Source organism: Neofelis nebulosa, chromosome 4, assembly GCF_028018385.1.
Source record: "Neofelis nebulosa isolate mNeoNeb1 chromosome 4, mNeoNeb1.pri, whole genome shotgun sequence".
NCBI classification, from domain to species: domain Eukaryota; kingdom Metazoa; phylum Chordata; class Mammalia; order Carnivora; family Felidae; genus Neofelis; species Neofelis nebulosa.
The window spans coordinates 138,400,048-138,424,855 of NC_080785.1; the positions used below are offsets into that span (position 1 = coordinate 138,400,048).

A 24,808-nucleotide genomic window follows, 5' to 3' on the forward strand; every position below is an offset into this window, starting at 1 on the left:
CTTTATGGTTACTTACATACTTTTCTTGTAACTCGTATATAACTTCATTCATCCAGGGATGAGTTTCTTATTTGTATACGTGTCCTTTCCGCAAAAGCTCTGAACAGTTCCTTGCATATAGTAGACTGTGTTGTCTACTCTGCTGGGGCTTCCATAATAGAACACCACGGACTGGGTGGCTTAAACAGCAGACATTATTCCTGGACAGTCTTGGAGGCAGTAAATCCAAGATCAGGGTCCCAGCAGGGTTGGCTTCTGGTGAGACCTCTCTTCCTGGCCTCCGGATGATTGCCTTCTGGGTATGTCTTCGCATGGCCTTTTCTCTGTGCATGTACACTCTGGATGTCTCCTCCTCTTCTTATAAGGGCATCGGTTCTTTCTGATGACAGCCCCACACTCTGACCTCATTTAAATGGAATCATCTCTTTAAAGTCTCTGCCTCCAAATACAGTCACATTGGCGGTTAGGGGTTTACCATATGAGTGGTGTGGGGGTGGGAGGGGGAGACACGATTTAGTCCGCAACATAACACAGACATCTATCACTTATGCATTCAGTTGCTTCAAAGCTAAGAAATAGAGCCTTCACTGTGCCTTGCCTCTGTACTAGTCGGATTATAGCATTTGAGCCTCATTGCAATACATTAAGGTAAATATTATCGTCCCCATTTTACAGATGGGCATATTGACTTTATAAGAGATAAAGTAACTTGCCCAACTCTGTACAGATGGGGAGTGTTCAATCCGGTATTTAGACCCAAACAGTGTGACTGCAGGACCCAAACAACCACTATAGGAAACTACCATCCTGCTTTTTCCTTACATATGTATGGGTATATTTTGTCTAAAGGCAATATTGAAACTGTTACCAAAAAAATAAGTAAGCAACTGTTGGGGAATTTTTAGCAGGGCCTGTATGCAAATGTGTAGACATTCTTCAAAGAATGTTTTGGTAAAACTGGGGTAGGGGGGTCTTGATGCAGTTGCCGTTTAAAGGGGAAGTGTTTAAACCCCAGGTTCTTTCATTTCTGGGGCCTCTTCTTTAAGACAGGATAAAGTAACTGTCAGGTAATGCTCCAAACTAAATGAAAAGTATTTTCTAACTAAACAGTGAAGTTTAATACTGTAAGTAAAAGATTTTAAGAGCTTAAAGGTTTGGGAAGAGAGCGAGTGTGTGGAGCTAGCAGGCCTAGAAGCAGAACAAGTCATGTGAGTTGGGATTATAGGAGCTGCTGGAGGACGTAATGTGATTATTTTCTTTAATTTGAACAAAGTCGATTCAGCTTGAAAGAAAATCTCTGACTTCACGTGCAAATGGGTGTTGGTTTGGCCCCTTCCTCTTAAAGAAACAGTCCCTTGGCAGTTATTCCCTTCTTCCTTTTAGCCTCTTCCCCGTCCCCCCACCCCAGGAATCATCAGGGACTAAGGAAGTGCTTTGATGGCGTGAAAGGGAAGCTCTAAGAGTTTTACTCGGGCCCCTCTGGAAACCTCACCTGTGTGTTCTCTTGCTCCATGTCTCTCCCAGTCCTTCGATAACCCGGAAAGGCAGGAGGATGTACAGCGTGCATTCCCTCAGCAAACAGGTGCTGAGTACCCGCTAGGTACAGGATCCTCCTCTGGGGGTATATCGTGAACCACATCCCGGGTATTCACGTTCTAGAGGGAAGAGAGAGAAAATGAACTAGTAAAGTATGCATCAGCAAATGGTAAGTTCTCTGAAGAAAAGCAAGTTAACGGTTTACCGCTTTCAGCACTACTGACATTTCAATCCAGATTATTCTTCGCCGTGGAGGCCCTCTTTTGTACTGTAGGAGTTTTAGCAGCATCCCCGCCCTCCAGCCGTGTGCCACTAGCCTGCCACATTTGCACACGCACACACACTCCAGTTGGGACAGCCATAAATGTCTCCAGACATTGCTAAATAACCCCTGGGGGTCAACATTAGCCCCAGTCGAGAAGCACTAGTCTCAAGACTAAGAGGTGGGGGTGCTAATTTATTAGGGTAGTCCTCTCTGATCGGGAAGACCTCTCTGATGAGGTGACCTTTGAGCAAAGACTGGAGGAAGTGCAGATGGGCGTCACGTAAATATCTAGGGGGAAGAATGCTCCTGGCAAAGGGAAGGGCTAGTGCAAAGGCCCTGAGGTGAGAGGAATATCAAGGAGGCCATTGGGAGTGGAACTGGACCCCAGGAATATAGTAAGCAATATGATCAGCCAGTGTTAAGGAGGCATGATCATAATCTTTATAGTGAAGACTCTGGCTTTGAATCAGAGAGGAATGGGGAGTCATGAAACGTTTTGAGAAGAACACAGACATGACCTGGTTAATACTCAGATAGGGTTATTCTTGCTGCTGAATAGAAAATCACCTGCAGAGGAGCAAAGGTGAAAGCCAGAGTCCAGAAGGAGCCATGGAAGCAATTCAAGTGAGCACGTAGTTGTGGCTGGACGGTCCTATAGGGGTGGGGAAAAGCGACTGGATTCTGGGTATGTTTGAACCTACATCAGACATGATTTTATGTTTCGTCTCATTGGGAGAAGAAAAAAAGGGGGGCAGTCTTTGAAATACTCTTCTTTGAAAATGCCTCAAATGAGCTTTAATTCCTGATTTTTGATCCTAATCCTATGGGACTTGAAGCATGATGGAGGTACTGTGTAGGCATTAGATATTAGACTGTTATTTCCTACATTACTTCCTGAGTAAACCAATTAAAATTATAATGTGGGTCTCTAAGAGAAAAGGAGAGGAGCCAAACTTGGTACAATTTTACCTCTTAGATGCCACTTAACACTACTTTTCTCCTCTTGCTTGGGTAATGAAATTCTGGCAAGTGGGGGCACAGTGAACAAATGGCCCTTAAAAGCAGCCCATCACCACTCGCTTAGAGCTGTAATGCTCCCCAGTTGTTCTCCAGGTCTCCATTTCAGAACTCGTGTGCACTTTTCATAAAAATCTCCACGTGCCGCAGATTCAAGCAACATCTTTCCCTTCTCCGTGGCACCTGCCTTCTGAGACCTCAGGCATTTTCTAGATATTGCCTCCCTGAATTGAGGTAGATTAACTGAGGTTCCAAGCTTCTCAAACTGCAGGAAAGGGAAAATATGAAATAAGGTCCAATCTTCCAGTTAGTCTCTGGGTTAAGATGGGCTTTTATAAAGCCTTTCAAGTATGTCAGCCCACATCAGAGATTACACGTCAGGAGGTTTTGCCTTCACCTTGTGGAGTCACATCTGCCTTCCTCTTAAGCTGGCGTATCTCCTGATGTGGTGTCAGGTGTTTATTAAGAATTCTGGGTTTTTTTTTTCAGACCCAGAAGAATAAAAATGGGGATAATGTTGAATGAGGGCTTCCCGTGATTCTGCAGTACGCTAACTCAGAGAACCAGTGCTGTATCATTTAGAAATTGCCGTCCGTTCCTAGTAACTGAGACTGCAAGTAAAGAAGTCATTTATTTCTCTCATTGATAAAGTAAGTTCAGAGATAGGCAATCCAGAGCTGTTATGGTGTTCCGTGGTATAATAAAGAACTTCATGGTACAAAATGGCTGCTGGAGCTGTAGCCATTGTTGTTACATTCCAGACAGGAAACCATAAGAAGGGGGAATAGGCCAAAAAGGCTTTTGCCAACTGCTTGGCCTCCTTTGAAAGAACTCTCCTAGGAGTCACATGCTATGTGTCATTGGCCAGAATTTTGCATGCCCATTCATAGTTACTAGGGAGTTGCAGAAATATTATTCTAAGTTGGGCATGTTGATGCTTTAAGTAAAATTTTGGCATTCTTATTAAGGAAGAAAAGGAAAATGGACATGGGTAGACAGCCATCTCTGCCATACTCCCTTATACCATCATTCCATGGGGTTGTGGAAAGACAGTTTAATTTGGGGTACATCATTTTTTAACTACTGCCTGTTCATTTTGGACCATATTTTGGTTATCTTATGAAGAACACGAAAGGAAAATGTGTTCATCATATATGTGGTCAGTCATACATACTGGGAATCTACTATATCTGGGTTTCTTCTGTTCCTTTCCATCCATCTGCCACTGTCTTTTTTCCTTGATAAAGAAGGCCAAGAATCCACAAAAAACAAAGGGAAAGGATGAGGAAGCCAAGTCCAAAAATGACTTTTCCACTTTTTAGCTGTGTGATGCTTGGTCTAGTGAATACAGTGTACCAACCTCCAGGGTGTGGGGAGGGTCCATGAGATATTGTATACAACAACACTTTGCCCATCAGAGCCACTAAATACATAAATATATTCACTGATCCTTTCCTTCATTGAGATGGTAAAGGACAGTTGAATCTGAGATCAACCAAGAATATCTCACTTCTTTGTTGGGTTCCCATTCTTAAAAAAAAAAAAACAAAACATGGATGCTTTTGATATGGAAAATGACCTGCCCCAAAATAGGAGCGCTTTGCCCTTAGAATTTCTCATCCTTGACAGAGCTGGTAGTATCCACCTTCTTAAACATATATGTATGTGGGTATAGCAAGAGATGCCTGCAAAATTAGGTGATACTGAACAAGTTCCTTCCCGTCTTCTGAGCCTCCTGGATGTCCTGGAGAGCAGAGGAATATTAACATTTACCTGGCAGCCTCATGGGGTTGGCCGTTGAGGGAAAACAGTTGCATGACTCTAAAACTCTCAAAATGTTCTCCCTGGCCCACCAGCAGGGGCATCCCATAAGGAGGGGTTATTTACAAATGCAAACCATCGGGCCCCACCCCAGTCCTGCTGAATTAGAAATGTGTGTTTTAATAAGCCTTCCAGGTGGTTCTGATGCCAGCTAAAATTTGAGAACCACTGCTCTAAATTAAGCACTTTGCACGCTTTGTCTTTCTTTAATTAGCACACTTTTCTTTCCAACGGGGAGTCATTTGACTCCCTGCCTTCCGTCTCTGCCCAGGCAGAGGGCAGAGGGCAGAAGGGTTTGCTTCTAACAAACCCAGTCTTTCAAACTGGGTGAGGCCTTGCTTTGTAGATTTTATTTGCACACTGACTAAAGCTCTTACAATCCATCTTGACAGACACTGAAATTATTGCCAAACCTCACTGCTGGGAGTGACACCTTAAACAAAGGCCTTCAGCAATTTCTTTGTCACGGGCCAGCTGATTGTGTTCAAAATGCTTTTATTTGGGGGAAGTGTACCTCATACATCTCAACCCAGGGCAGTAGCACAGGGCACCCCTACCTGAGCGATGAGTAAATGGAACAAAGTTTCTAGCACATTCCATGGTCCTGCTTTTGGAGAGTGATGCTCCAGATACACAGAAGGAAAATGTTATCACCACACCAGGTAATAGCTTGGAAATGGTCATCCTTGACAAAATTCTATTGGACTTGATTATTTACTCGTGAAAATTAACTAGGGAAACATGGTTGGATGAAAATGAGCAGTCTGCAGTATTTTCAGGGGTGGTACCAAATTTCATTTTTGTACTGCCAGAAAGTATACTAAATATTTTCCCCCTACCGTTGGTTTGCTTAGTGTTTGTTTTGGGCTACACGGTAGTTTTATTTTGGAGGATGCCAGGGGAAACTCCAATGCAGCAGTTCTGTGTTCAGCCAGAGACAGAGTGGGAATTGAAGAGAGGAGTTTCTCCATCATTCCCGTCCCTTTGCTCGAGGAAGAGCTTGGAAAGGCCAGCCCTTGAACACCAGGAGGGGACACACCAGCCAAGCAGCGGCAGGACCACTGGAAGGGGTTGAAGGACCAACTCATTCCCCTTCCTCAGAGCAAGCCAGAGTGCCTACCATGTGACACGGGGTTGCTTTGGAAGGTTGTTAATTTACCAATGAACTCATTAGCTGTCTTGGTTTTAATAATGGTGTATTTCACTAGGTAAGTTTTTAAGTCATCCACCAAATGGTTGACTGCCTTCTGAGAAACTATTGTTCGTGCATCCTGTATTCATGGAGTTACTGAATGCTGGTGGAAAGGACACATTTTCAGCAATGGTGATCAGTGGGCTTGAAACCTAAACGACAACACAAGATGCCCAGCCAGGGAAGATGGAGCTATGTTCTTAAGAGTAGTCACTGCCTCTGTTGACTTTGGAATTCTAAGTCTTTAGGATGGACGTCAGCACGTCAAGGTATTTATTTAGCTGTCTCTGGAGTTCTCCAGTCATGGCCGCCTCTGCTTCTGCCCAGCCCTGTCGTGTTGGGACTCCTTTATCTCCAGTCTTACAACAGGGTGGAACTTCTCCATTCCAGTCTGCAGGTGTAGACCTGGCACAAGATGGGGTAAGCAGGGTCCTTCTCTGGCGATTTCGAAATTGAGCAAAGTGAGTCATTCTAGGATGGATCTGAAGTGAGGTCGTGTAAATTCGGGTGCTATGGGAAACCTTAAACTTTGAGAAGCCATCAGGCAGAAGGGAAGAAGACTAGGGCAGAGATCAGAGGGCACTGGGCATAGAGAGATGAGAATCCCTCACCAGACACCTTCCAGGTACAGGTTCCAATTCCTCATGAGGCCCTCCTACACCACTGGGTTTCTCGAGACAACAGCACATCATTACAGTAATTTGCACTTTTTTTTCCCCTCTGAAATCAGACCAGCTTAAATATCCTCTTTCTCCCTTGTAGCCTTCTTTCTTAGACTAAGATGGGTGGGGGCCTCGGGGTGTGGTCTCGCTCTGCAAGCTGACAGTGTTGCTGTATCTCTCAAAATGGAAAAGAGAGGCCAGGAAAATCCGGATTGTTCCCTTTGGAGCACGTGGGCTGGATAATAGACTCACCACTGTGCATTCATGTTATTTATTGTTTTGAGGGCCAGGTACCCAGCCTTCGCCTCATTTAATTGCCGTGGTCCTATGATGGGGATTCTTAGAGGTTATGGAGCTCACTCAGGAGCATGGAGATGAAAAGTGACAGAGCCATGTGTGGGGGTTCTGGTCTACCTGGCCAAGCTGCAGAAGAGGCAGAGAAGGTCCCAACTGGGGTCAGCCCTGGACAGTATCAGCAAAGGCTTGGCTCAAGGTGTCACAGTCACAGGGGCTCTCAGGGATACCTGTGCTCTGGGCAGTGAAGAGGCATATCTGAGAAAGGAGAGGCTCCATCAAGCTCAAATTGGACTGTTATCAAGCATCTGCAGTGATTCCTTTCTTATTAGCATCTGTCCTAAGGTTCTGTCACTAGGGTAGGAGTTGTGAAAATGTCGGAGGGATACTGAGGCAAGGCTTTGCTCCAAGCGGTCTCTCGGCGTGGGAGGTAAGGCCCATTCCCCGAGACACAGTGCTGTTTTCTACCTGCACTTACCTGCTGTAGTGTATGGTGCCCGGATTCCTCTGAGCGCAAAATGGCGTGCCAGTCTCTGATGGGCCTGTGGCCAGCTTCTAATCCCAAACTAACTTGTGATCTGGGCTTTCATTTCTTCTCCGAGAGAATGCTGATAACCTGTGGGCTGCTTTCAAAACCCAGAGCCCTTCCTTCTCATCCAGGACGTGGCTTCCCGCCAAGTCCCTCTAGGGAGGCGTTGCAGGGCTCTGTCTTGAGAAACCACCTAGTCTGTGGTGAGCAGTCTATATGGTTGACTTTGAGGTTTGCTGAAGACTGTGGTAGCCACACATGATGGTGAATGGTTACATCCATTTTTTTATGAAAATAAGGGTGGCTTTTGCATTTTGGTAAGACCTTGTCCCTGCAAAGCCTCATTTCCACCCACCCCCACCCCTCACGCTTTAACAGTTGTGGTTTAGTTTCTGGAGATCAAAGTAGACAGAGATTTTTAACTCTTTGCCCCAGCATTCCCAAAACAAATGTTCACGTCCAGGGCTTCCTGAACTCAAAGGAATTAGACCAAGTTTGTGAAGTGGAACAAATATGATGAATTCAGAGCCACAAGTCTTCTGTCTTCTCTGTCTTGTTGAATGAATACCTTGTTTTGCAAGAGCTGGTCGTGATGCTAAGAGATAGTTGAAAAGAATTTTCCATGATGTCATCTGAGCTTGTGAGTTTTGTTTTTTTTTTTCTTTTTGGCTTCTCCTATATAATAACATACCTTCCGTTTTGGCCGATTTTTTCTTACCCTAGCTTTGCATACAGCTGGATAGTAGAATGTCTGTTTTGTTTTCCCCAGGCAAATCTAGATGCTTTCTCAAGTCTTTGTTAGAGTTGAATGAGCCTCAAAAAGTGCAAGAATATGTCCTAACAGTTTTAAAGAGGAGCATTCTAGGATGTGCAAAAATACTCATGTTAATGACAATTTTTAATTACATACTCAGTATCCCAGATTTAGTGACTCTGTTTTCCGACAGATGTGAGCTGCTACCTGCCCTTACAAAGAGCTCAAAACCTAGAGGGCTTTTAATGTAGGTGGAGGCTGAGGGACCCAGCAGCTCACCCAGTGCCAGAGTCTGGCTCTGGCTCCAGTGTGAGGCAGGCACTGACACATCCCTTTGGCTAGGGAGGCACGGAGCATGCCGGAGACTCACAGGGAAAATGGTAAAGTTGCTCTCTCTCTCTCAGTGGGGGGAGCCTGACAACAAAGCCCTACCAGCCTATTTGCCGAATTCTCTTCTTCTAGAAAGCATGATGGCTTTGTTTCCCCCCCTGCAAGAGAGGGAAAACCCCAGGAGGGGTGATTTGCCCCACTGCCTCTTCAAGGATGAGTCCGTCTGCTTGCAGTGAGAAACGCATATGCCGTTGAGTCTCGGAAGGGTGGAGAGAAGGGGGAGTAGAGGAGTAGACGGTGTCCCGCTGCCGGAATGACCCTCCCGGGGAGTGGGAACGGGCAGGTGGTTTGAGTAATGGGCATGTCAAGTGATCCCTGTGCTCTCCATCCCTCAGGTTCACCAGTACTATAGCTGTCTCCCAGAAGAGAAGGTTCCTTATGTCAACAGTCCTGGAGAGAAACTTCGGATCAAGCAGCTATTACACCAGCTGCCGCCACATGACAATGAGGTAAGGGGCTAGCGGGGCCTTAGGAAGACTGTGCGTGGAAGCTTCTGTGAACTGTCACCTTCTTCATAATCAGAATGCTGTGATCCGTGAGCTCTCCAAAGAAAAACTCCAGTGCATTCGTTTTAGGCTTTAGCTTCCTTAATTAGGGCCAGGAGAAACTGCCCGACACTTTCTGGAGAGAATTCTCGAAAGGCAGATCTCATTATGGACTGGATTTGCCTCTCTGCCTGGTGCTGCTAGCTAGTTTGGGGTAACCAGGGAGCCTTAAAAGTTAAAAGCTCAAGTCCAGGTTTTCACTGAAGAAGAATGAGCTAGTTGCCAGAGTCCCTTAGCTGACTGCAGTTCCCTGGGCCAGTTCAAGCCCTGCAAAAACCCTGTGATTCTCTGGAATTTTCAGCATCGTTTCATGTTAAACGAGTGTGCAAGTTTTCCACATTATGCTGCCTTAGAAGTCACATGTCCAGATCTGCAGCTCTCGAACGTCTGTGTTTTTGTCGTTTAAAGGCCATTTTGCCGGGTCACCGTTTATACACGTGGAAAAATGGCTTGCAGGCTGTTGTTTTTGTTTTTTTTTTTCTGGACCTAGACAGTAGGCACTGTAAGCAGGCATTTCTTATCTCCGAAGTCAGATGGCCCATAAAGGGAAATACGTGAATGTGTCTTTAAAAGATTGTCCTGCTTGAGGGGTTTAGGTTTATAAACTAGAAATTAATTTTTAAGTATCTGGTTTTTAAAAACAGTCCTCCTCTGGGATGAGCACTGGGTGTTGTATGGAAACCAATTTGACAATAAATTTCATATATTGGGAAAAAAAAAAAAAAACAGTCCTCCTCTAGAATGGACTTGTCCACCTAACTCTGATTGCATGCGAAACAAAAACATAAATTTAAATTGAAAGGAGAAATAACCCCTTAAGAGAGCTGGGTGGACCCCAGCTTTCTACTGACGGCTCCCACCCACAAGCCGGATCTCCAGGGAAAGGAGTAGGTACTATTTTATTATTTATATTGCCATATTCAGATCAAATGGGATAATTCAGACCCCTGAAAAATAAATTTGAGTAAGTGAAGCAAAAGCTTAAAAAATTGAAGCACGTCCCTAGAAAGAGAGCCAGTTTCCTGCTGCTCATTTGGACTTCATAAAACAAATACAAACAGTGTTTCCTCTTTTAAAGCTGAGAGCGAGCACTGTAACCCGATGCCCAGCTAACTAATTTGGAAGTGAAAATGCGGGTTTTTACAAGCAGGAGAGGGTGTGCCTTTCTTTAAAAGCACATCCATAAAATGTCAGCTGTGTCACCATATATTCTGGGCTGTTCGGGTCACGGCAGTGTCCTCAGGGACATCCACGTGAGGACTTTTTTTTTTTTTTTTTAACTCTTTTTTACTTGATAGAGCAAGGTTCTCTGTTCTCTGCTGTTAATGATTTATTCCATTTACAGTTAACTGTGGTTTCATGAAAAGAGACCATTCAAATTCCTTCTTCCTGTTGGTGAGATTTCCTTACTCATGAGCCCCGTGGGCAGATTTCGCCCATTTGACATGGCCCTTTGGAGGACAAAGAGTGGTTCTCAAATCAACGTTTGACCATTCTGTCATATGCCCCGATGAAACAGTTGAGATACATACAGAGGCACTGGTTTTCCAATTGGGATGCGACTGTCCTGGTTCAGAAGTTTCCCCTCTAACCCTTGTATCACATACCATCTGAGCATCTCACGTACCTTTCTTGATGTTCACATTTCTCAGGAGTCAGACAGGGAGGCGGGATTAGATCCATGTTGCCCAAAGTGTGGCAGACACACAACTTTAGGTGACACACAGACACGGCAGTGAACGAAAAGTGAACCAAGTAAGGAGAGAATCCCTCCTACTTAAAGTGTGCGCCACTCCTCGTGATCGAGCGGTTGAATAAGCACTGGGGAATTTCATTCTGGACTATCCGTTTCCTCACACCTCTCCAACTCGTGCCAGTCTTTACTTGTGAGTAACCAAGTAACCACGTGTAACGTGGTTACACGTTAAGAATCTCTGCTTTAGGGTCTCCCACAAGCAGAAGTGGCTAGAATCCAGCAACACGGTTTCATTCTTACACTGTTTAGTTTTATGGTTGCCATCTGATTTTGGTAGGTGATAGGGACTTGTGATTTATAGTCATAATATACTGTAATTTTTTAAATGTATTCAAGTTTTTAAAAAGCGAGTCCGTTTTAAAAACAGCATTAAGTAAATAATAGTTCAGGACTATGGCAGAATTCCCATTGTGTGAGTTCGTAAGGGGAGAGCCTGGGGAGTGCCGGATTTGAGTGTCTGCGAGTGTCCCTTGCTTACTTCTCCGAGTTTTTGTATTTAATGAGAAGGAAAATATCTTATGCAAGTTGATGTGTTAGCCATAGCCCAGTGGGCAGCCTTTTTCCCTCCTGTACACGGATAAACATGCAGGGACTTCCATGAAGCAGCAACCATACCTCTGGTCCAACTCCTTAGCCTCAAGGCTTTGGTTGTCCGTTTTGGCAAAATAAGATGGGAGAACAGAAGTTGAGAGCTGCTCTGGCTTGCTAGCATGGAGCCGTCCATTGGTGTCAAGGATCACTCACGTGGGCATGTGGAGGTGAACATATCTGGACCCTGCCATCCATTTGAAGAGCCACCTCATTTTTAAAGAAGGAAAACGTCCCCGATTTTTTAAAAATTTTTTTTTTTAACGTTTATTTATTTTTGAGACAGAGAGAGACAGAGCATGAACGGGGGAGGGGCAGAGAGAGAGGGAGACACAGAATCGGAAGCAGGCTCCAGGCTCTGAGCCATCAGCCCAGAGCCTGATGCGGGGCTCGAACTCACGGACCGCGAGATCATGACCTGAGCTGAAGTCGGACGCTTAACCGACTGAGCCACCCAGGCGCCCCAAAGAACGTCCCCGATTTTGACCGGCACCAGAGCTGTCCCGCATGATGTGAACCTTAGTGTGGCTTAGAGCAGGGCGGTAAGGATGAGGAACAGTTCCAGAACCTTTAGCCTGCTTATGACGTGGCTCCGGAGTTTGGCGCCTCTCGTAAGCTGTGTTGGCTGTCCGCCATCTTAGGTAGAGACTCCCTTTAAACAGCCCCGAGCCTGCTGGTGGGACCGTGCAGACCAGAGCAGTACAACGAAATGGGAGCGTGTTTACCGAAAAAAACTCCGGGGCATGGGCTTCAGAAATCCCATGGAGCAAGGGCGACATCCACTCTGCCGCTCTCTGTGTCTGTTCAGGTTCGATATTGCAACTCCCTGGATGAGGAAGAGAAGAGGGAGCTAAAGCTCTTCAGCAACCAGAGGAAACGGGAAAACTTGGGCCGAGGGAATGTCAGACCCTTCCCAGTCACGATGACAGGAGCTATTTGTGAGCAGGTGAGCCTGGATTCCAGGGAGGGAGGAGGGATTGCTCTGACCTCCTTGCACGTGTTTGTTTGTTCAACAGTTCTTTTATTGAGTGCCTACTGTGCATCATGCGCAGGTCTAGCTCTCAGGGATACAGCAGCAAACAAGACTTGAGAGCTTGATTTTGCCCTTGTGTGGGGTTCGGTTCTAGGGGAAGAAGTCAAACAATAAAATAAAGAAGAAAAAACACAGCGGGAAAGGAGCCTCCAAACACTGCGAGTCTGAGGAGGTTGCGATTTTCAGGAAAGTGGCTGCTCAAGGCGCCTCTTAGAAGGCAGTTTCTGAGCAGAGGTTCCCAGGAACTGCGGGAGGGGGTCCTGCAGATCTCAGTGGGTGGAGGGAACAGGCATCTCACAGGCTTTGAGGCATTTCTTTATTTTTTTTTTTAATTTTTTTTTTTTTAACGTTTATTTATTTTTGAGACAGAGAGAGACAGAGCATGAACAGGGGAGGGGCAGAGAGAGAGGGAGACACAGAATCGGAAGCAGGCTCCAGGCTTTGAGCCATCAGCCCAGAGCCCGACGCGGGGCTCGAACTCACGGACTGCGAGATCGTGACCTGAGCTGAAGTCAGATGCTTAACCGACTGAGCTACCCAGGCGCCCCTCTTTTTTTTTTTTTTTTTTTTAATGTTTATGTATTTTGAGAGAGAGAGACAGCACGAGTGGGGGAGGGGCAGAGAGAAAGAGGGAGACCGAGGATCCCAAGCAGGCTTCATGCCATCAGCACAGAGCCCAGCACAGGGCTTAAGCTCACGAAACTGCGAGATCATGACCTGAGCCGGAACCAAGAGTCGCCAAACGCTCAAACAACTGAGCCACCCAGGTGCCCCTTGGCAGGAGCATTTCTGTTGTGCTCAAGGAACAGCAGAGTTGGCCATTGTGGCATGGCAGAGGGAGCAAAGGGAGAGAGGTAGCAGGTGAAGTGAGTTCATGGAGGGCCAGTGGTATAAGCCATTGGAAGGAGATGAGGAGTCATTTGAAGGATTTAAGCAAAGGAAAGACATGATGGATTTCTATTTTATGTTTTTAATTTATTTTTAATGTTTATTTTATTTTTGAGGGAGAGAGAGTGTGAGCAGGGGAGAGCAGAGAGAAAGGGAGACACAGAATCTGAAGCAGGCTCCAGGCTCTGAGCTGTCAGCCCAGAGCCCGACACAGGGCTCGAACTCATGAACCGTGAGATCATGACCTGAGCTGAAGTCGGACGCTTAACCGACTGAGCTACCCAGACACCCCATGGATTTCTATTTTAAAATGAGCCCTTTAGAAAAAGGAATTTGGACCATGGGTTCATCCCAGGACCGTTTAAAGGGGGTGGTGAATGGTCATCTCCTTGGGTTTGAGGGTTCTTCAGCAACGTGCATGCAGTCCCCCTGAATGCTCCCTGGGACCTCACTGAGTTGAAGAGTCTGGGTTCGTGTGTTCTCTTCATCTCCTGTAGCGTGCTCAGGGCATGGTGGTGGAGGGTTTTAAAGAAAGAAAGGTGGACGTGCAGCCCACCTGTGTTCTCCCTGCCCCTCCTCTTGGCCATAGAGCCTTCTGGTGCTGATCATCACTTTCAGCACTGCTCTTTGGCTCTGGTGCTCTTTGAAAAGCCTCCTCTACCTCCTCAAGCTCTTAAGGAAACCTTTCAGGTGCTGAAGATACATGAGCTGGATCAGTGAAGAGAAAGCAAGATACTGCCTGAGGGGAGTGGGTGCCGTTTGACTGCCCTTTTTAGAGATTTCGGAGGGGTGGTGTGAGAAGGTTCACGTGGGTGAAATACAGGAGCTCCTTAATAGGGGAGCCACAGGACCAGAGACTTGGCAATGGAGTCTTCCCCCTTGATATGGGGGTGGTCACTGGTTAAGATGTGAGATTCAGGGGCACCTGAGTGGCTGAGTCAGTTAAGAGTCCAACTTTGGCTTAGGTCATGTGCCCATGGTTTGTGAGTTCAAGCCCTGCTTTGGGCTCTCTCTGCTGTCAGCACAGAGTCTGCTTTAGATCCTCTCTCCCCCTTTCTCTCTGCCCGTCCCCACCTCACTCTCTCTCTCTCTCTCTCTCTCAAAATAAATAAATAAAACTTAAAAAAAAAATAATAAGATGTGCGATTCAGTGTCCTCAGATCCAGAATTTTGCTGCTCTGAGATCAGCCTGCTGGAACCAGCCCAGCTGGGCTCTTCTAAGGAGAAAGAAAGGTTGGACATTTCAAGGGAGGGTGTCAAAAGTAGTATAAGATAGTGACAAGGGCATGGAGGCAGAAGGACAAGATTGACTCATGTTCCTGCCAGATGACCCTGACAATGTTGTTTTTCCTCCATTTGACATCTGCAAACTGTAGATGACAAATGCCTACGTGGTGGAATTAAGGTGATGATTCCGTGAGATTCCGTATTGTTAAAGCAATTAAACAAAGCCATTACACTGAGGTGTCTCTAATACCTTTGTAGCCTACCTAAGCAAACCAAAGCCTAAGCCAAAGACATTGCCTTAGTATTGAGAAGATGACCTTTAAAACCAACCAATCATCAATAGGTAACTAGGCTTTCTCAAATAAAGCAACCACTTAAGCTACAGGCAATCAAATAATTTCCTTGCTTTGCATCCCTGTCTTCTCTGGAGAACCTCCCTCCTAGTCCCAGGTAGGCGGAGCCCTCTTAGCCACTTTAAGTTTGATTAAGGCACCCAATTTAAATCATATGTGCTCAAATACACTCTTAAAAATTTTAATGTGCTTCAATTTATCTTTTATCACTATGCTTATCCCAGGTCTACTAATGTTAGAAAAGCACGGACAGTACCTTTTGTAACAAAACGTCTTCCTTTGGTCTAGTCACTTCCACCAATGAGCTCCCAGAAACTGTTCCACGAGACCTTTACTTCATTTTCTGTGAAACGTTTCAACCTATATGATGGCCAGGGCCACGGTGTGGGAAAGGTTTAGAAGCAGCTTTTCTATTCTTTAGACATTGTGACTGGAGTTCAGCCACTCATGTGGGGCCATCCAACTAGACCCTCAGGTGTGAACCTCATGGCCATCGCCATCGTCAGCAGAGAACCTCTCCCTGGACCTACCTCCTCACACTTGACTCCCGCTTCAAAGCCCCAACCTCAGCCATCACGTGTGGGTTGTCAGGGTTGTTGCCTCCTTCCTTTCCGCATAAGGAAAGGGAAGGAACTTTGGAACATGAGTAAGAAGATAGGGGAAGGGGAGACAAGAAGCTCTTTCCATAGTCTGGCCTTAGAAGTGGTGCCTTGTCGGGGCGCCTGGGTGGTTCAGTTGGTTCAGCGTCCAACTTCGGCTCAAGTCATGATCTCATAGTCTCTGAGTTCGAGGCCCGCGTCAGGCTCTATGCTGATAGCTCAGAGCCTGGAGCCCGCTTCAGATTCTGTGTCTCCCTCTTTCTCTGCCCCTCCCCTGCTCATGCTCTGTCTCTCTCCATGTCAAAAATAAATAAAAACATTAAAAAAAATTTTTTTAAATAATAAAAAAAGAAGTGGTGCCTTGTCAGTCAAGACTAAGTCAAAAAGAAGTTAGAGAAAACAGGCTAAAAGCCTGCCTCAAAGGCCTTTGGAGAAATAGTTAAAGGGGGGCGTGCTTTTATGAACCCACCCCCTCTCCCATGTTACAGCCCCCCTCTTCAGCCCCCCACCTCCTGCCGCCTGTTCCTGCTGGTGTTAAACTCCCCTGTGCCTCCACATAGAGTTTGGAGCATCTCAAAGATAAGGACACCTTCACCACATGTCACTTGGCCTCCTGCTTGTAGAGCTCCTGTGTGGTCGTTATGCTAAAAGAGTTCGTCCTCCTTTCCCACCTCGTGACTCCTTATTTTCTCAGTCACTTCATCTTCGCCTTCCTTGCAGGGAAGGAGAGCAGGGAGTGGAGGGGAGGGAGAGCAAAGACCGCCCTGCCACATAGGTGACACACGGAGCACAGTCACCGGGTTGAAAATCAGTGCTTGGTAACCCGCTCTAGGTGGTGGTGGTCTCTTACCGTTGTGTGCAGCCCTGAGAGACGGGGCTGGTGTTTGTACTGACGTGTCTGATTGCCTCACAGTGCGGAGGCCAGATTAACGGCGGGGACATCGCCGTGTTTGCATCGCGCGCCGGCCACGGGGTTTGCTGGCACCCGCCGTGCTTCATATGCACCGTCTGCAACGAGCTGCTGGTGGATTTGATCTACTTTTACCAGGATGGGAAGATCTACTGTGGCAGGCACCACGCCGAGTGCCTGAAGCCGCGCTGCGCAGCCTGCGATGAGGTCAGAGCACGCCGCATGGGGGCTCATGCCCTGCCTGTCGCCCCTCAGTTGTGCCTTAGGCAACATCCCACCCCCAACGCCCCGCCCCGCACAGAAGAAAACCCTAGCCCCCTCCACCTTCTTCCATTAACCTTGCAAGAAGCAAGCCCCACCCCCATCCCTGGTTGCTAGCATGCCTGAAAGTGGCCATCCCCTGGGCATCCAGGCAGGAAAGCAGCTTCTGTAGCTGAGGGGAGTCACTGCTACTGGGTCCGTTCTGAACTGTTAAAGAAAGGCATTGTGTAGCATTAGATTTCAGCCCGAATCTAAAGGATTAACCAGTAATGGTGTGGCCCTGAAGTTCCGATTCCTAAAGCGTCAGTGGGACAAACTGGTTTGAGAAGGGAGACATTTGGTGGCACTATTTCGCTTTCCCATGATTGAGCAGAGCTCCGATGAGGATTCAGGAGGCGGAGGCATATTTCCTGTGGAGAGCTCTGCCCCACGCTCGGGAGGTACTTGAATGTGCTACCCCAGGTCACAAAGCACCCTGGAGTACAAAGCCTGTGCCTGGTGTTCTCTCCCACCGGGAGCACATGGCAGTATGATCTGTAAGCCGCAAGAATAGGAGATGTGCTTTGGCTTCAGAAGTTTGGAGCTTCTATTGCCTACATTCCTGTAAAAAGTTTTTCTTTCTCTTTCTTTCTTTTTTTTAAGTTTGGAGGAGAAAGGAGAATGTTCTAAACCTGACCGCTTTTATGGAATAATTTGGGGAAAGTTCTGGGATGGAGGTTTCCTCCGACACAGAATGGATTTTTGGTTCTGACCTTGCAGACAGCAGTGTGGGCCTCTGTAAGCAGCCCTGCCCTTGTTCAGCCCTAGTCCACTACACGTGCCTAGGGGAGGTTCCCTTCTCCAGGAGGAAGTTGACCAGCCTTAACTAATTTGGATTCTAATGCTAATAATGGTGATGTTCTAAAAAGGCCCTCTAGAGAGGTATTTGGGAAACCCAGTTCAGTTCCACCTCTGTAATTCCAGGCCGCCGCTTTGCCTCAGTTTCTTCTCCTTCTGGAGATTTGTGCTCCTAACACTTGCGGTTATCTAATGGCCAAGGAATATGATGATTTAAGTGTTTTGCAATTTTTGTTTATTGAGATGTCATTCACACATCATAGGGTTCATTCACCCTTTATAGGTGTCCAATTTGGTGGGTTTTAGTATATTCACAGAGTTGTACACCTGTCACTGCTGCCTAATCCTAGGTCATTTTCATCACCCAAAAAGAAACTTTGTATCTATTAGCAGTCGCCCCCGCCCTTCCCCCAGCCCTGGCATCCGCTGGTCTATTCTCTCTCTCTGTGCATTTATATATTCTGGACATTCCCCATAAGTGGATCTTTTGTGTCTGGCTTCTTTCGTTGAGAGCCATGTTTTCAGGGTTAATCCACGTTGTAGCATGTAACGGTGCTTTATTCCTTCCCAGGGCTGAATAATACTCAGTCATGTGTATACGTCCCATTTTGTTGAACCCTTTGTCCACTGATGGACATTTAAGTTCTTTCCACTTTTTGACTATTATGATCAGTAGCATATGAACATGCATATGCAGGTGTTTGTGTGCACGTATCTTTTCAGTTTTCTTGAACATATACCCAGGAGCGGAATTGCTGGGTCATACCGTAATTCTGTGTTTAACTTTTTGAGGCAATCCAGACTCTCGTCCAGAGAAGCTATGCTGTTTTACATTCCCACCGTCAGTGAATGGTGTTGCACTTTCCCTACATCTTCCTCAACACTTACTTTTTCATTGTTTTCATTTTAGTGTGTACGAAGTAATACCACATTGTGATTTGGATATGTATATCCCTAACGGGTGATAACGTTGAGCATCTTTTCATATGTTTATCCGTTTTTGTATCTCCTTTTTTTGAAATGTCTATTCAAATCCTCTGCCTGTTTTTTAATTGGGTGGCTTTTCTTTTTATTGTAGAGCTGTTTATATATTCTGGATACTAGTTCCTTACCAGATACATGATTTGCAACTATTTTCTCCCATTCTCTGGTTATATTTTCACTTTTTTGAGGATGTCCTTTGAAGCACAGAAGTTGTTAATTCTGATGAAGTCCAATATATCTGTTTTTTTCTTTTGTTGCTTACACTCTCAGTGTCACAGCTAAGAAACCTGGGTCCAAGGTCATGAATATTTACACTTGTGTTTTCTTTTAAGCATTTTATCGTATTTGGCTCATTAAGTCTCTGATCCCTTTTGAATTAATTTTTGTATACGGCTCAGATTCATTCTTTTGCATGTGGCTATCCAACTGGCCCAGCCACATTTGAAAAGACTGTTCTTTCCCCGTTGAGTGTCCTTGGTGTCTTTGTTGATAATCACTTGGCCATAAATGTTTGGCTTTATTTCCGAACTTTTATTTCTCTTCTATTGATCTGTATGTCTATTTTTATACCAGCACCACACTGTCTTGATTACTGTGGTTTGTAGTAAGCTTTGAAATCTGTGCTTTGAAATTTCAAAAATTCCATATTGGAGGTCAAAACACAAGTGCTTCTGAGGACAAGGCAGGTGTTGTCCATGAAGGTGACACATGTTAAGACAACAGTGAGTGGTGAAAAATAGGACTGAGCTGGAGAACTCACCACTCACCTGGAAATAGCAATCCCTCTTCTTAAATGCTGTGTTTTCAACAGAGAACCCAGGATTTCAGGCATTAATGTGACATTTCCTGTTTTCGAAAAAGATTGTGTATCCGCCAAATAAAACATCTATGTGTTATCTGGAGTGCCCATGAGCTATCAGTTTCTGGTCTTGCTTCATATTCTTCAGGGTAGAACATGATTTCTCGTATTAAATGTGGTTAAGTTCATACCTGGCCAGACCAGAAACTGTGTTTCATGGTGCTGTAGGCTCATCCCGACTGATAAAGATCTAGAATATGCATATACGTCCAGGTTTTTTATTGAGCGATTTGTGGGAAGGACCTGCTTTCCCATGCTTCTGGTTTGGGGCCCCCACAGCTGCTGTCCTTTAAAGTGCCTTCTCTTAGCTGGGTCTTAACCACTGATCATTTGGCTTCCCCATCTCTAGATCATCTTTGCAGACGAATGCACAGAAGCCGAGGGGCGGCACTGGCACATGAAACACTTTTGCTGCTTCGAGTGCGAGACAGTGCTCGGCGGCCAGCGCTACATCATGAAGGAGGGAAGGCCCTACTGTTGCCACTGCTTCGAGTCCCTGTATGCGGAATATTGCGACACCTGTGCTCAACACATAGGTGAGGCGGCCCCGGGTGCTCAGCTTGGTCCTCCTGCCCCTGGATCTCCTTGGTGTCTGGTGTAGTTACAGTCCCTGTGGCCGACCCACCCTGGCTTCACTGAAAAGGGGAATCTCTTAGCTCCGTTACTAGAGAGGCCAAAGAGCGCGCTCGCTTCAGATAGGGGTGGCTCAGGGTTCAAACAAAGTCTGGGGTTTTGGGTCCTTTGTGTCTCAGCTCAGCTCGCCTTCTCTTGGCGGCGGTGAAAAAGCAAGCTGTCTTCGCATGCTGGCCAAGAGGACTCCCCACTTCTACATGGTCTCGGCACTTGCATTCTCGAAAGGAGTGGGGCTGTGTATGTTTTCGCATCTGAATCAGTTCCTCCAGATAGGAACCTTATCATCCCTGGTTGGGTCATGTGTTCCACCCTGGAAACAAGAGCATAGGTGTTTCAGTTGGTCTGCCTGAGTCATAGGCCCAGCCCCGAGATGGGGTTATGTGAGGTACAGCCCCACTACCAAGGGGAGGGGGAGTGGTCCCAGAAGGAAAACAAGAGGGAAAAGATAAAACAGATGTCTTCCACAGCCTCCTTGGAAAAACTTGAGGATCCATGGAGGGAGGACCCAAAATAGTCCTCTTGTAGAAAGGGACAGTCAAGAAAACCAAATGGTTTCTGGCAAGCACGTCTTTTAAAAAAAAAAAAAAAAAAAAATCAGCAAGAATTGACCCAGCCAAATACAAAGAAAGCAAGAGAACCTGAAAGAGCTGATAAGCTCTAAACTCTCCCAACTAAGCGGCAGATCTGAGATGGTGGAAATCATTTTCTCTTCGCAAATAACCAGTTTGTTCAACTCTTGAGCGCTCTTCCAGATCACGCTGCATCTGTGGCTTGTTCGTTCAACTTGCCTGTTCTGGCACCTTGAGAATGAGCCACCTTTAAAAAGAAAAATGAAAGAGTTGGCAGTGGGTGAATGTCTGTAAGACTAGCAGCCTGCTCTTCCTGTGGCTTGTGCAGTTCCCAGAAATCTGCTCAGAACCTGCCAGCTCCTTACCTATAGTGAGCAGATGTGGAGATAATCGGTCTGGGCGCCCCTTTTGCCCCACTTAGAAGATTATATCAGAAACAGAAAGAGTTTGATTTTGTCTCCGTGCTTCATCTCAAGGGGCATTTTTAGATGAAAAATTAGCTACTAGTTGGGAGAGCTCTGTGAGCTGATAAAAATCACAGCTTTGTGGACAAGGCACCTACTGTGTGCTCGGCGGTCCTTTGTTGTTGGGCAATCCATCCCACAGACTCAGGCCTGCTTCCATGAGGCCTTTCTGAGCTGGAGTCCCCAACGGGCTCAGGGTTCAACCTTGCTATGCAGCCATATCATCCGGCACTCTTCCCTTCCCGGGCCCTGGCGACGTGCAAACCCACCTTCCCCCAACCCCTCAAGGCCTCACCGCCTCAAGGCCTGGTGCTTCAACCAAGAACCCAGTAACCGTCACTTCTCGCGAGATCAAAACAGGGAAACGGACTTGCCTTTATGCTGCGAGTTAGGAAATGGGGAGTTTGATTTGGACAGGTGGCTGGCCATGTGAGGACGGACAGGGTGGGGTGTGTCAGAGGAAAATGGTGCAGCTTTTGAACCCAGCATTTGTCACTGTGGATTCTGGGTCTGCCAGTCGGCACTTGCTCAGAGGAGAGGTGCTGAGTGTACAGATAAACAACTTACCTGCAGCCATGATACCCCCCCACCTCACTAGTGTTGCTGTGTCTTCTGTCCCTTTCCTTTGAAGTTCAAAAGCTTCTCCAGAAACTGCCCCTTAGGATTTTTGCTCAGCAACTTGGAAGAGAGAAAATCTGTCTGTACCCCCTGCAGAAGGGCCCTCTGTCCTCTTCTCTTTCTCTCTCCTAGCTATCCGAGACGTTGATTGGCATTCCCTTCTCCTTCCCTCTTAAATGCATAAAAAGGCATCAGTGTTTTACCAGAAAAGGAGACCTCTGAGGCCCATAGTATTCTCACTGCTGCCGTTAAAATGCTGTCCCTGATTTTTTTTTTTTTTTCGAAATCTACTTTTCTGTGAAACCTAATTTTCCTGCAACAGCAGAAGGGTGTGCTCTGTATATCATGCATACCACCGTCTCCTGGTGCTTTGCTCTGACCATATTACACAAATATTCCATATTTATACAGCCGCTCCGAGTGGACCCTGCATCAGGCAGCCGTTGCTAGGGCAACAGTACTTTTGCCTGCGCACAGCAGAGTAAACAGTCCTACAAACAGACCGAGCCTGTAGCAGGCAGTAGACACACACACCCTCCGAGAAGGGCTTATGGGGGCTTAGAGGGGGGAATTAAAGAGGAGCGCTTAGATGTGGAAGAGCAGAGCCCTCTTCCAGATGTTTAGAGTTCAGGACCAGTTCAGAGGACCCTCTGACATCAGGGATGTTTATCAGGGACCACGTTGTGCTGCCTGCTGGGCCGCTTTGTAACCCGCCTCCCCTCTGCTCCCCCCACCCCAGCCCAGCCTTTCTGCAAGGCCCCGTCCCCAGAAGGGGCCCCTGCTGCCCACATCTGAGCACGCTTGCTTGCAGAAGCACGGAGAGGCAGCTGGTGGAGGACAGATCTGGGAAGTGGGCTTCCTGTGTGCCTGCGACAGGGAGTGGGCAAGGCTGCGGCCGCTTGGGATGCAGGGCAGCCGGGATCCCAGCACAGCCTCCGGAGGGGAGGGCAAGGCAGACTGAGCCAGCCGTGGCGTTCTTTCGTGGACTGCGTCAGGGCAGCGGCCCCCAGAGCGGGGAGGGCGAAGGGCAGTAAGACCACATAAAAAGAGGAGAAGAGCGAGAGGAGCTAGCAGACGCGGGTGTGAGCGCTCTCTGCATATTAACTCATAGCAGCCGGGCGAAGTCAGAGGTTTTAACTGCAGCGGGGACTGAGGCCACTCGCTCAGGGTCACACAGCTCACAGCCAGCCTGGAACTCAGCAGATGGGCTTCGGCATCTTTCCAGCCAGGTGGAATGGGATGCGAACCTTCCTTCCTCTGACTCCCTGAAGCCTCCCTCTGAACTGCTCCAGAGTTCTGCCTCCCTGTACTGCCCGCCCTGCTTCCTCCCAGGAGCCTGGGGAGAAAATGTGGCTGAGCCCAGCAGCTCTGGGTCCTGTCTCTAGCCCCGCCCACCACTTCTCCTGCCTGGGAAGGCCAGGTTGATTCCCACAGTGGCCCTTTGGCCTTAGAGCCAACTTTGTGGCTGCTCCTGTCCCTCTAAAACTCCCTTCTTAGTCTCTAGGGCCAGACTCCCAAATAAACAGAGACCCCTTAGTTTGGGGCGGAGCTCATAGGAGAGGAATTGCCTTGTGCCTCTCTCTCTCTCCCTGGGCTCCAGGGATATAAAGGTAGGTGGGAGAGAGCATGGGAGGCTGGGACAGCTGCTTTGCCTTTTGCCCTTTGTTCTTGCCTTTCTCTTCTTCTGGGTAGAGTTTGTTCTCTGGTTTCTTGTTTACCATCTCTCTAGACAAGTCTCCCAAAGTTATTCCTGGGAAGTCCAGGTTCAGGACTATCAGCCGAATTAGTACTACTATGTTTCTGGGAAGATTTTTATAATCAGAAAGCAGGAGGCTTGCAAAGGCCCCCTTCCATCCCACGGTAACTGCATGCGACTGCATACTCCACAGGCTCACCCCACAGGAGGGGGGACCCCAACGTGTCCAGACTTCCATTCTGCCAGCTTAGCAGCTGCTGTCAAAAGAGAGCCTCCATACATCACTGTCTTAGCAACAGTCCCAGGTGACTTTTGCATTGCACTAGTGCAAGTCATGTGCCCACCTCTGCCACAGTCTCTGGGGTAGGAGATACAGTTCTTTACTGGCCATTGCTAGGTCCAGGAGTGGCTTTAGCCCTGCCCAAAGCTCATGGCCCAAGGGTGGTGAGAAGATGGTGTCCCACAGGGGGATGAAGCCCTAGAACCAGCAAGGGGCAGAAGAGATGCTGAGAAGGAAGAACTCTTGGGGCTCTGGGAGGTTCCTGTAGGGCAGGTGTAGCAGGATTATGCAAACCAGGGACGGCCCTGGCATGGGGAGGAAATGTGTTTCTTCCTTCCCTGATGATATTAAGGAAAGGGTGTGCATGCTCATGGAGGATATCTTTGACGAACCACACCCAAGCATTTCCTTGCCGAGTGTTGAAATCTACTTTTTTCTTTTCCACTGAACTGTTACAGCAATCTCTTCATGTGAATGGCCTATGCTGGTATGGGATTCAGTTCATCCATTCAGTGTATAAAGAGCCCTTCTGGTACATCAGGCTGTGTTCCTGGACATGCCACAGAAAATTAATGAACCTGTTCTCCTAGAACTTCGTTTGGGAGGGGTGGGGAGAGAATTAACAAACAGATGTACATGTGGAGTGCTTCAATGTCTAGCACAGTTCATGCTGTGAAGAAAAATCCAGCAGGTCCGGGTAAAGAACGGTGGAGAGGATGCTCTCAGGTGTACAGGAGGACGTCTCCAAGGAGTTGGCGTTTGAGAAGACCCCCAAGTAGAGTGAAAGAGAAAGTATCAATGTCATGGTTAGGAGCAAGGCTTGTGGATACAGATCTCACCTGTGATTCCTAGTTGTATTAAATTAGGCAAGTTATTTACCCTTTCGGTATCTCTGCGTCCTCGTCTGAAAAATGGAAATAATACTAGAAACCTACCTCATTACAGTGGAGGGGTCAAAGGAGTTTACATACACGCAGAGCATTGAAAGTGTGTGTTAGTGTCATTAGTGCTATTTTGTCTGGGAGAATGTATCCCAGGCGGAAGGTTTCATGCACACGTCCCTTGGATCTAGTTTTTCTCTGCTTGGAGCGGATGAGTTCAGAGGCAGCTGATTGGTGGAACCAGGGGGTTTTCCTAATAGGACATGAGTACCGTTCGTGTGAGGTCCTGATTATGGATCTGCTGATGGTTTATTCTGTTGTGTTTGGAACCCTGAGCCAAACCAGGATGCTGTGTGTTTCACATGGT

The 24,808-nt window shown here is 47.0% G+C and overlaps 1 protein-coding gene across 4 annotated transcripts in view; it reads left to right on the forward strand.

The window, feature by feature from the left end:
* PRICKLE2 (prickle planar cell polarity protein 2) overlaps nt 1-24,808 on the forward strand; it is a 322,338-nt gene that overhangs the window by 253,988 nt on the left and 43,542 nt on the right. For all 4 annotated transcript variants that reach the window (XM_058726282.1, XM_058726284.1, XM_058726286.1 and 1 more), the window contains 4 exons: nt 8,796-8,909; nt 12,158-12,295; nt 16,363-16,566; nt 19,650-19,836. In XM_058726282.1, the coding sequence (XP_058582265.1) occupies nt 8,796-8,909; nt 12,158-12,295; nt 16,363-16,566; nt 19,650-19,836 (643 nt within the window). The remainder of the gene's footprint in view (nt 1-8,795; nt 8,910-12,157; nt 12,296-16,362; nt 16,567-19,649; nt 19,837-24,808) is intronic.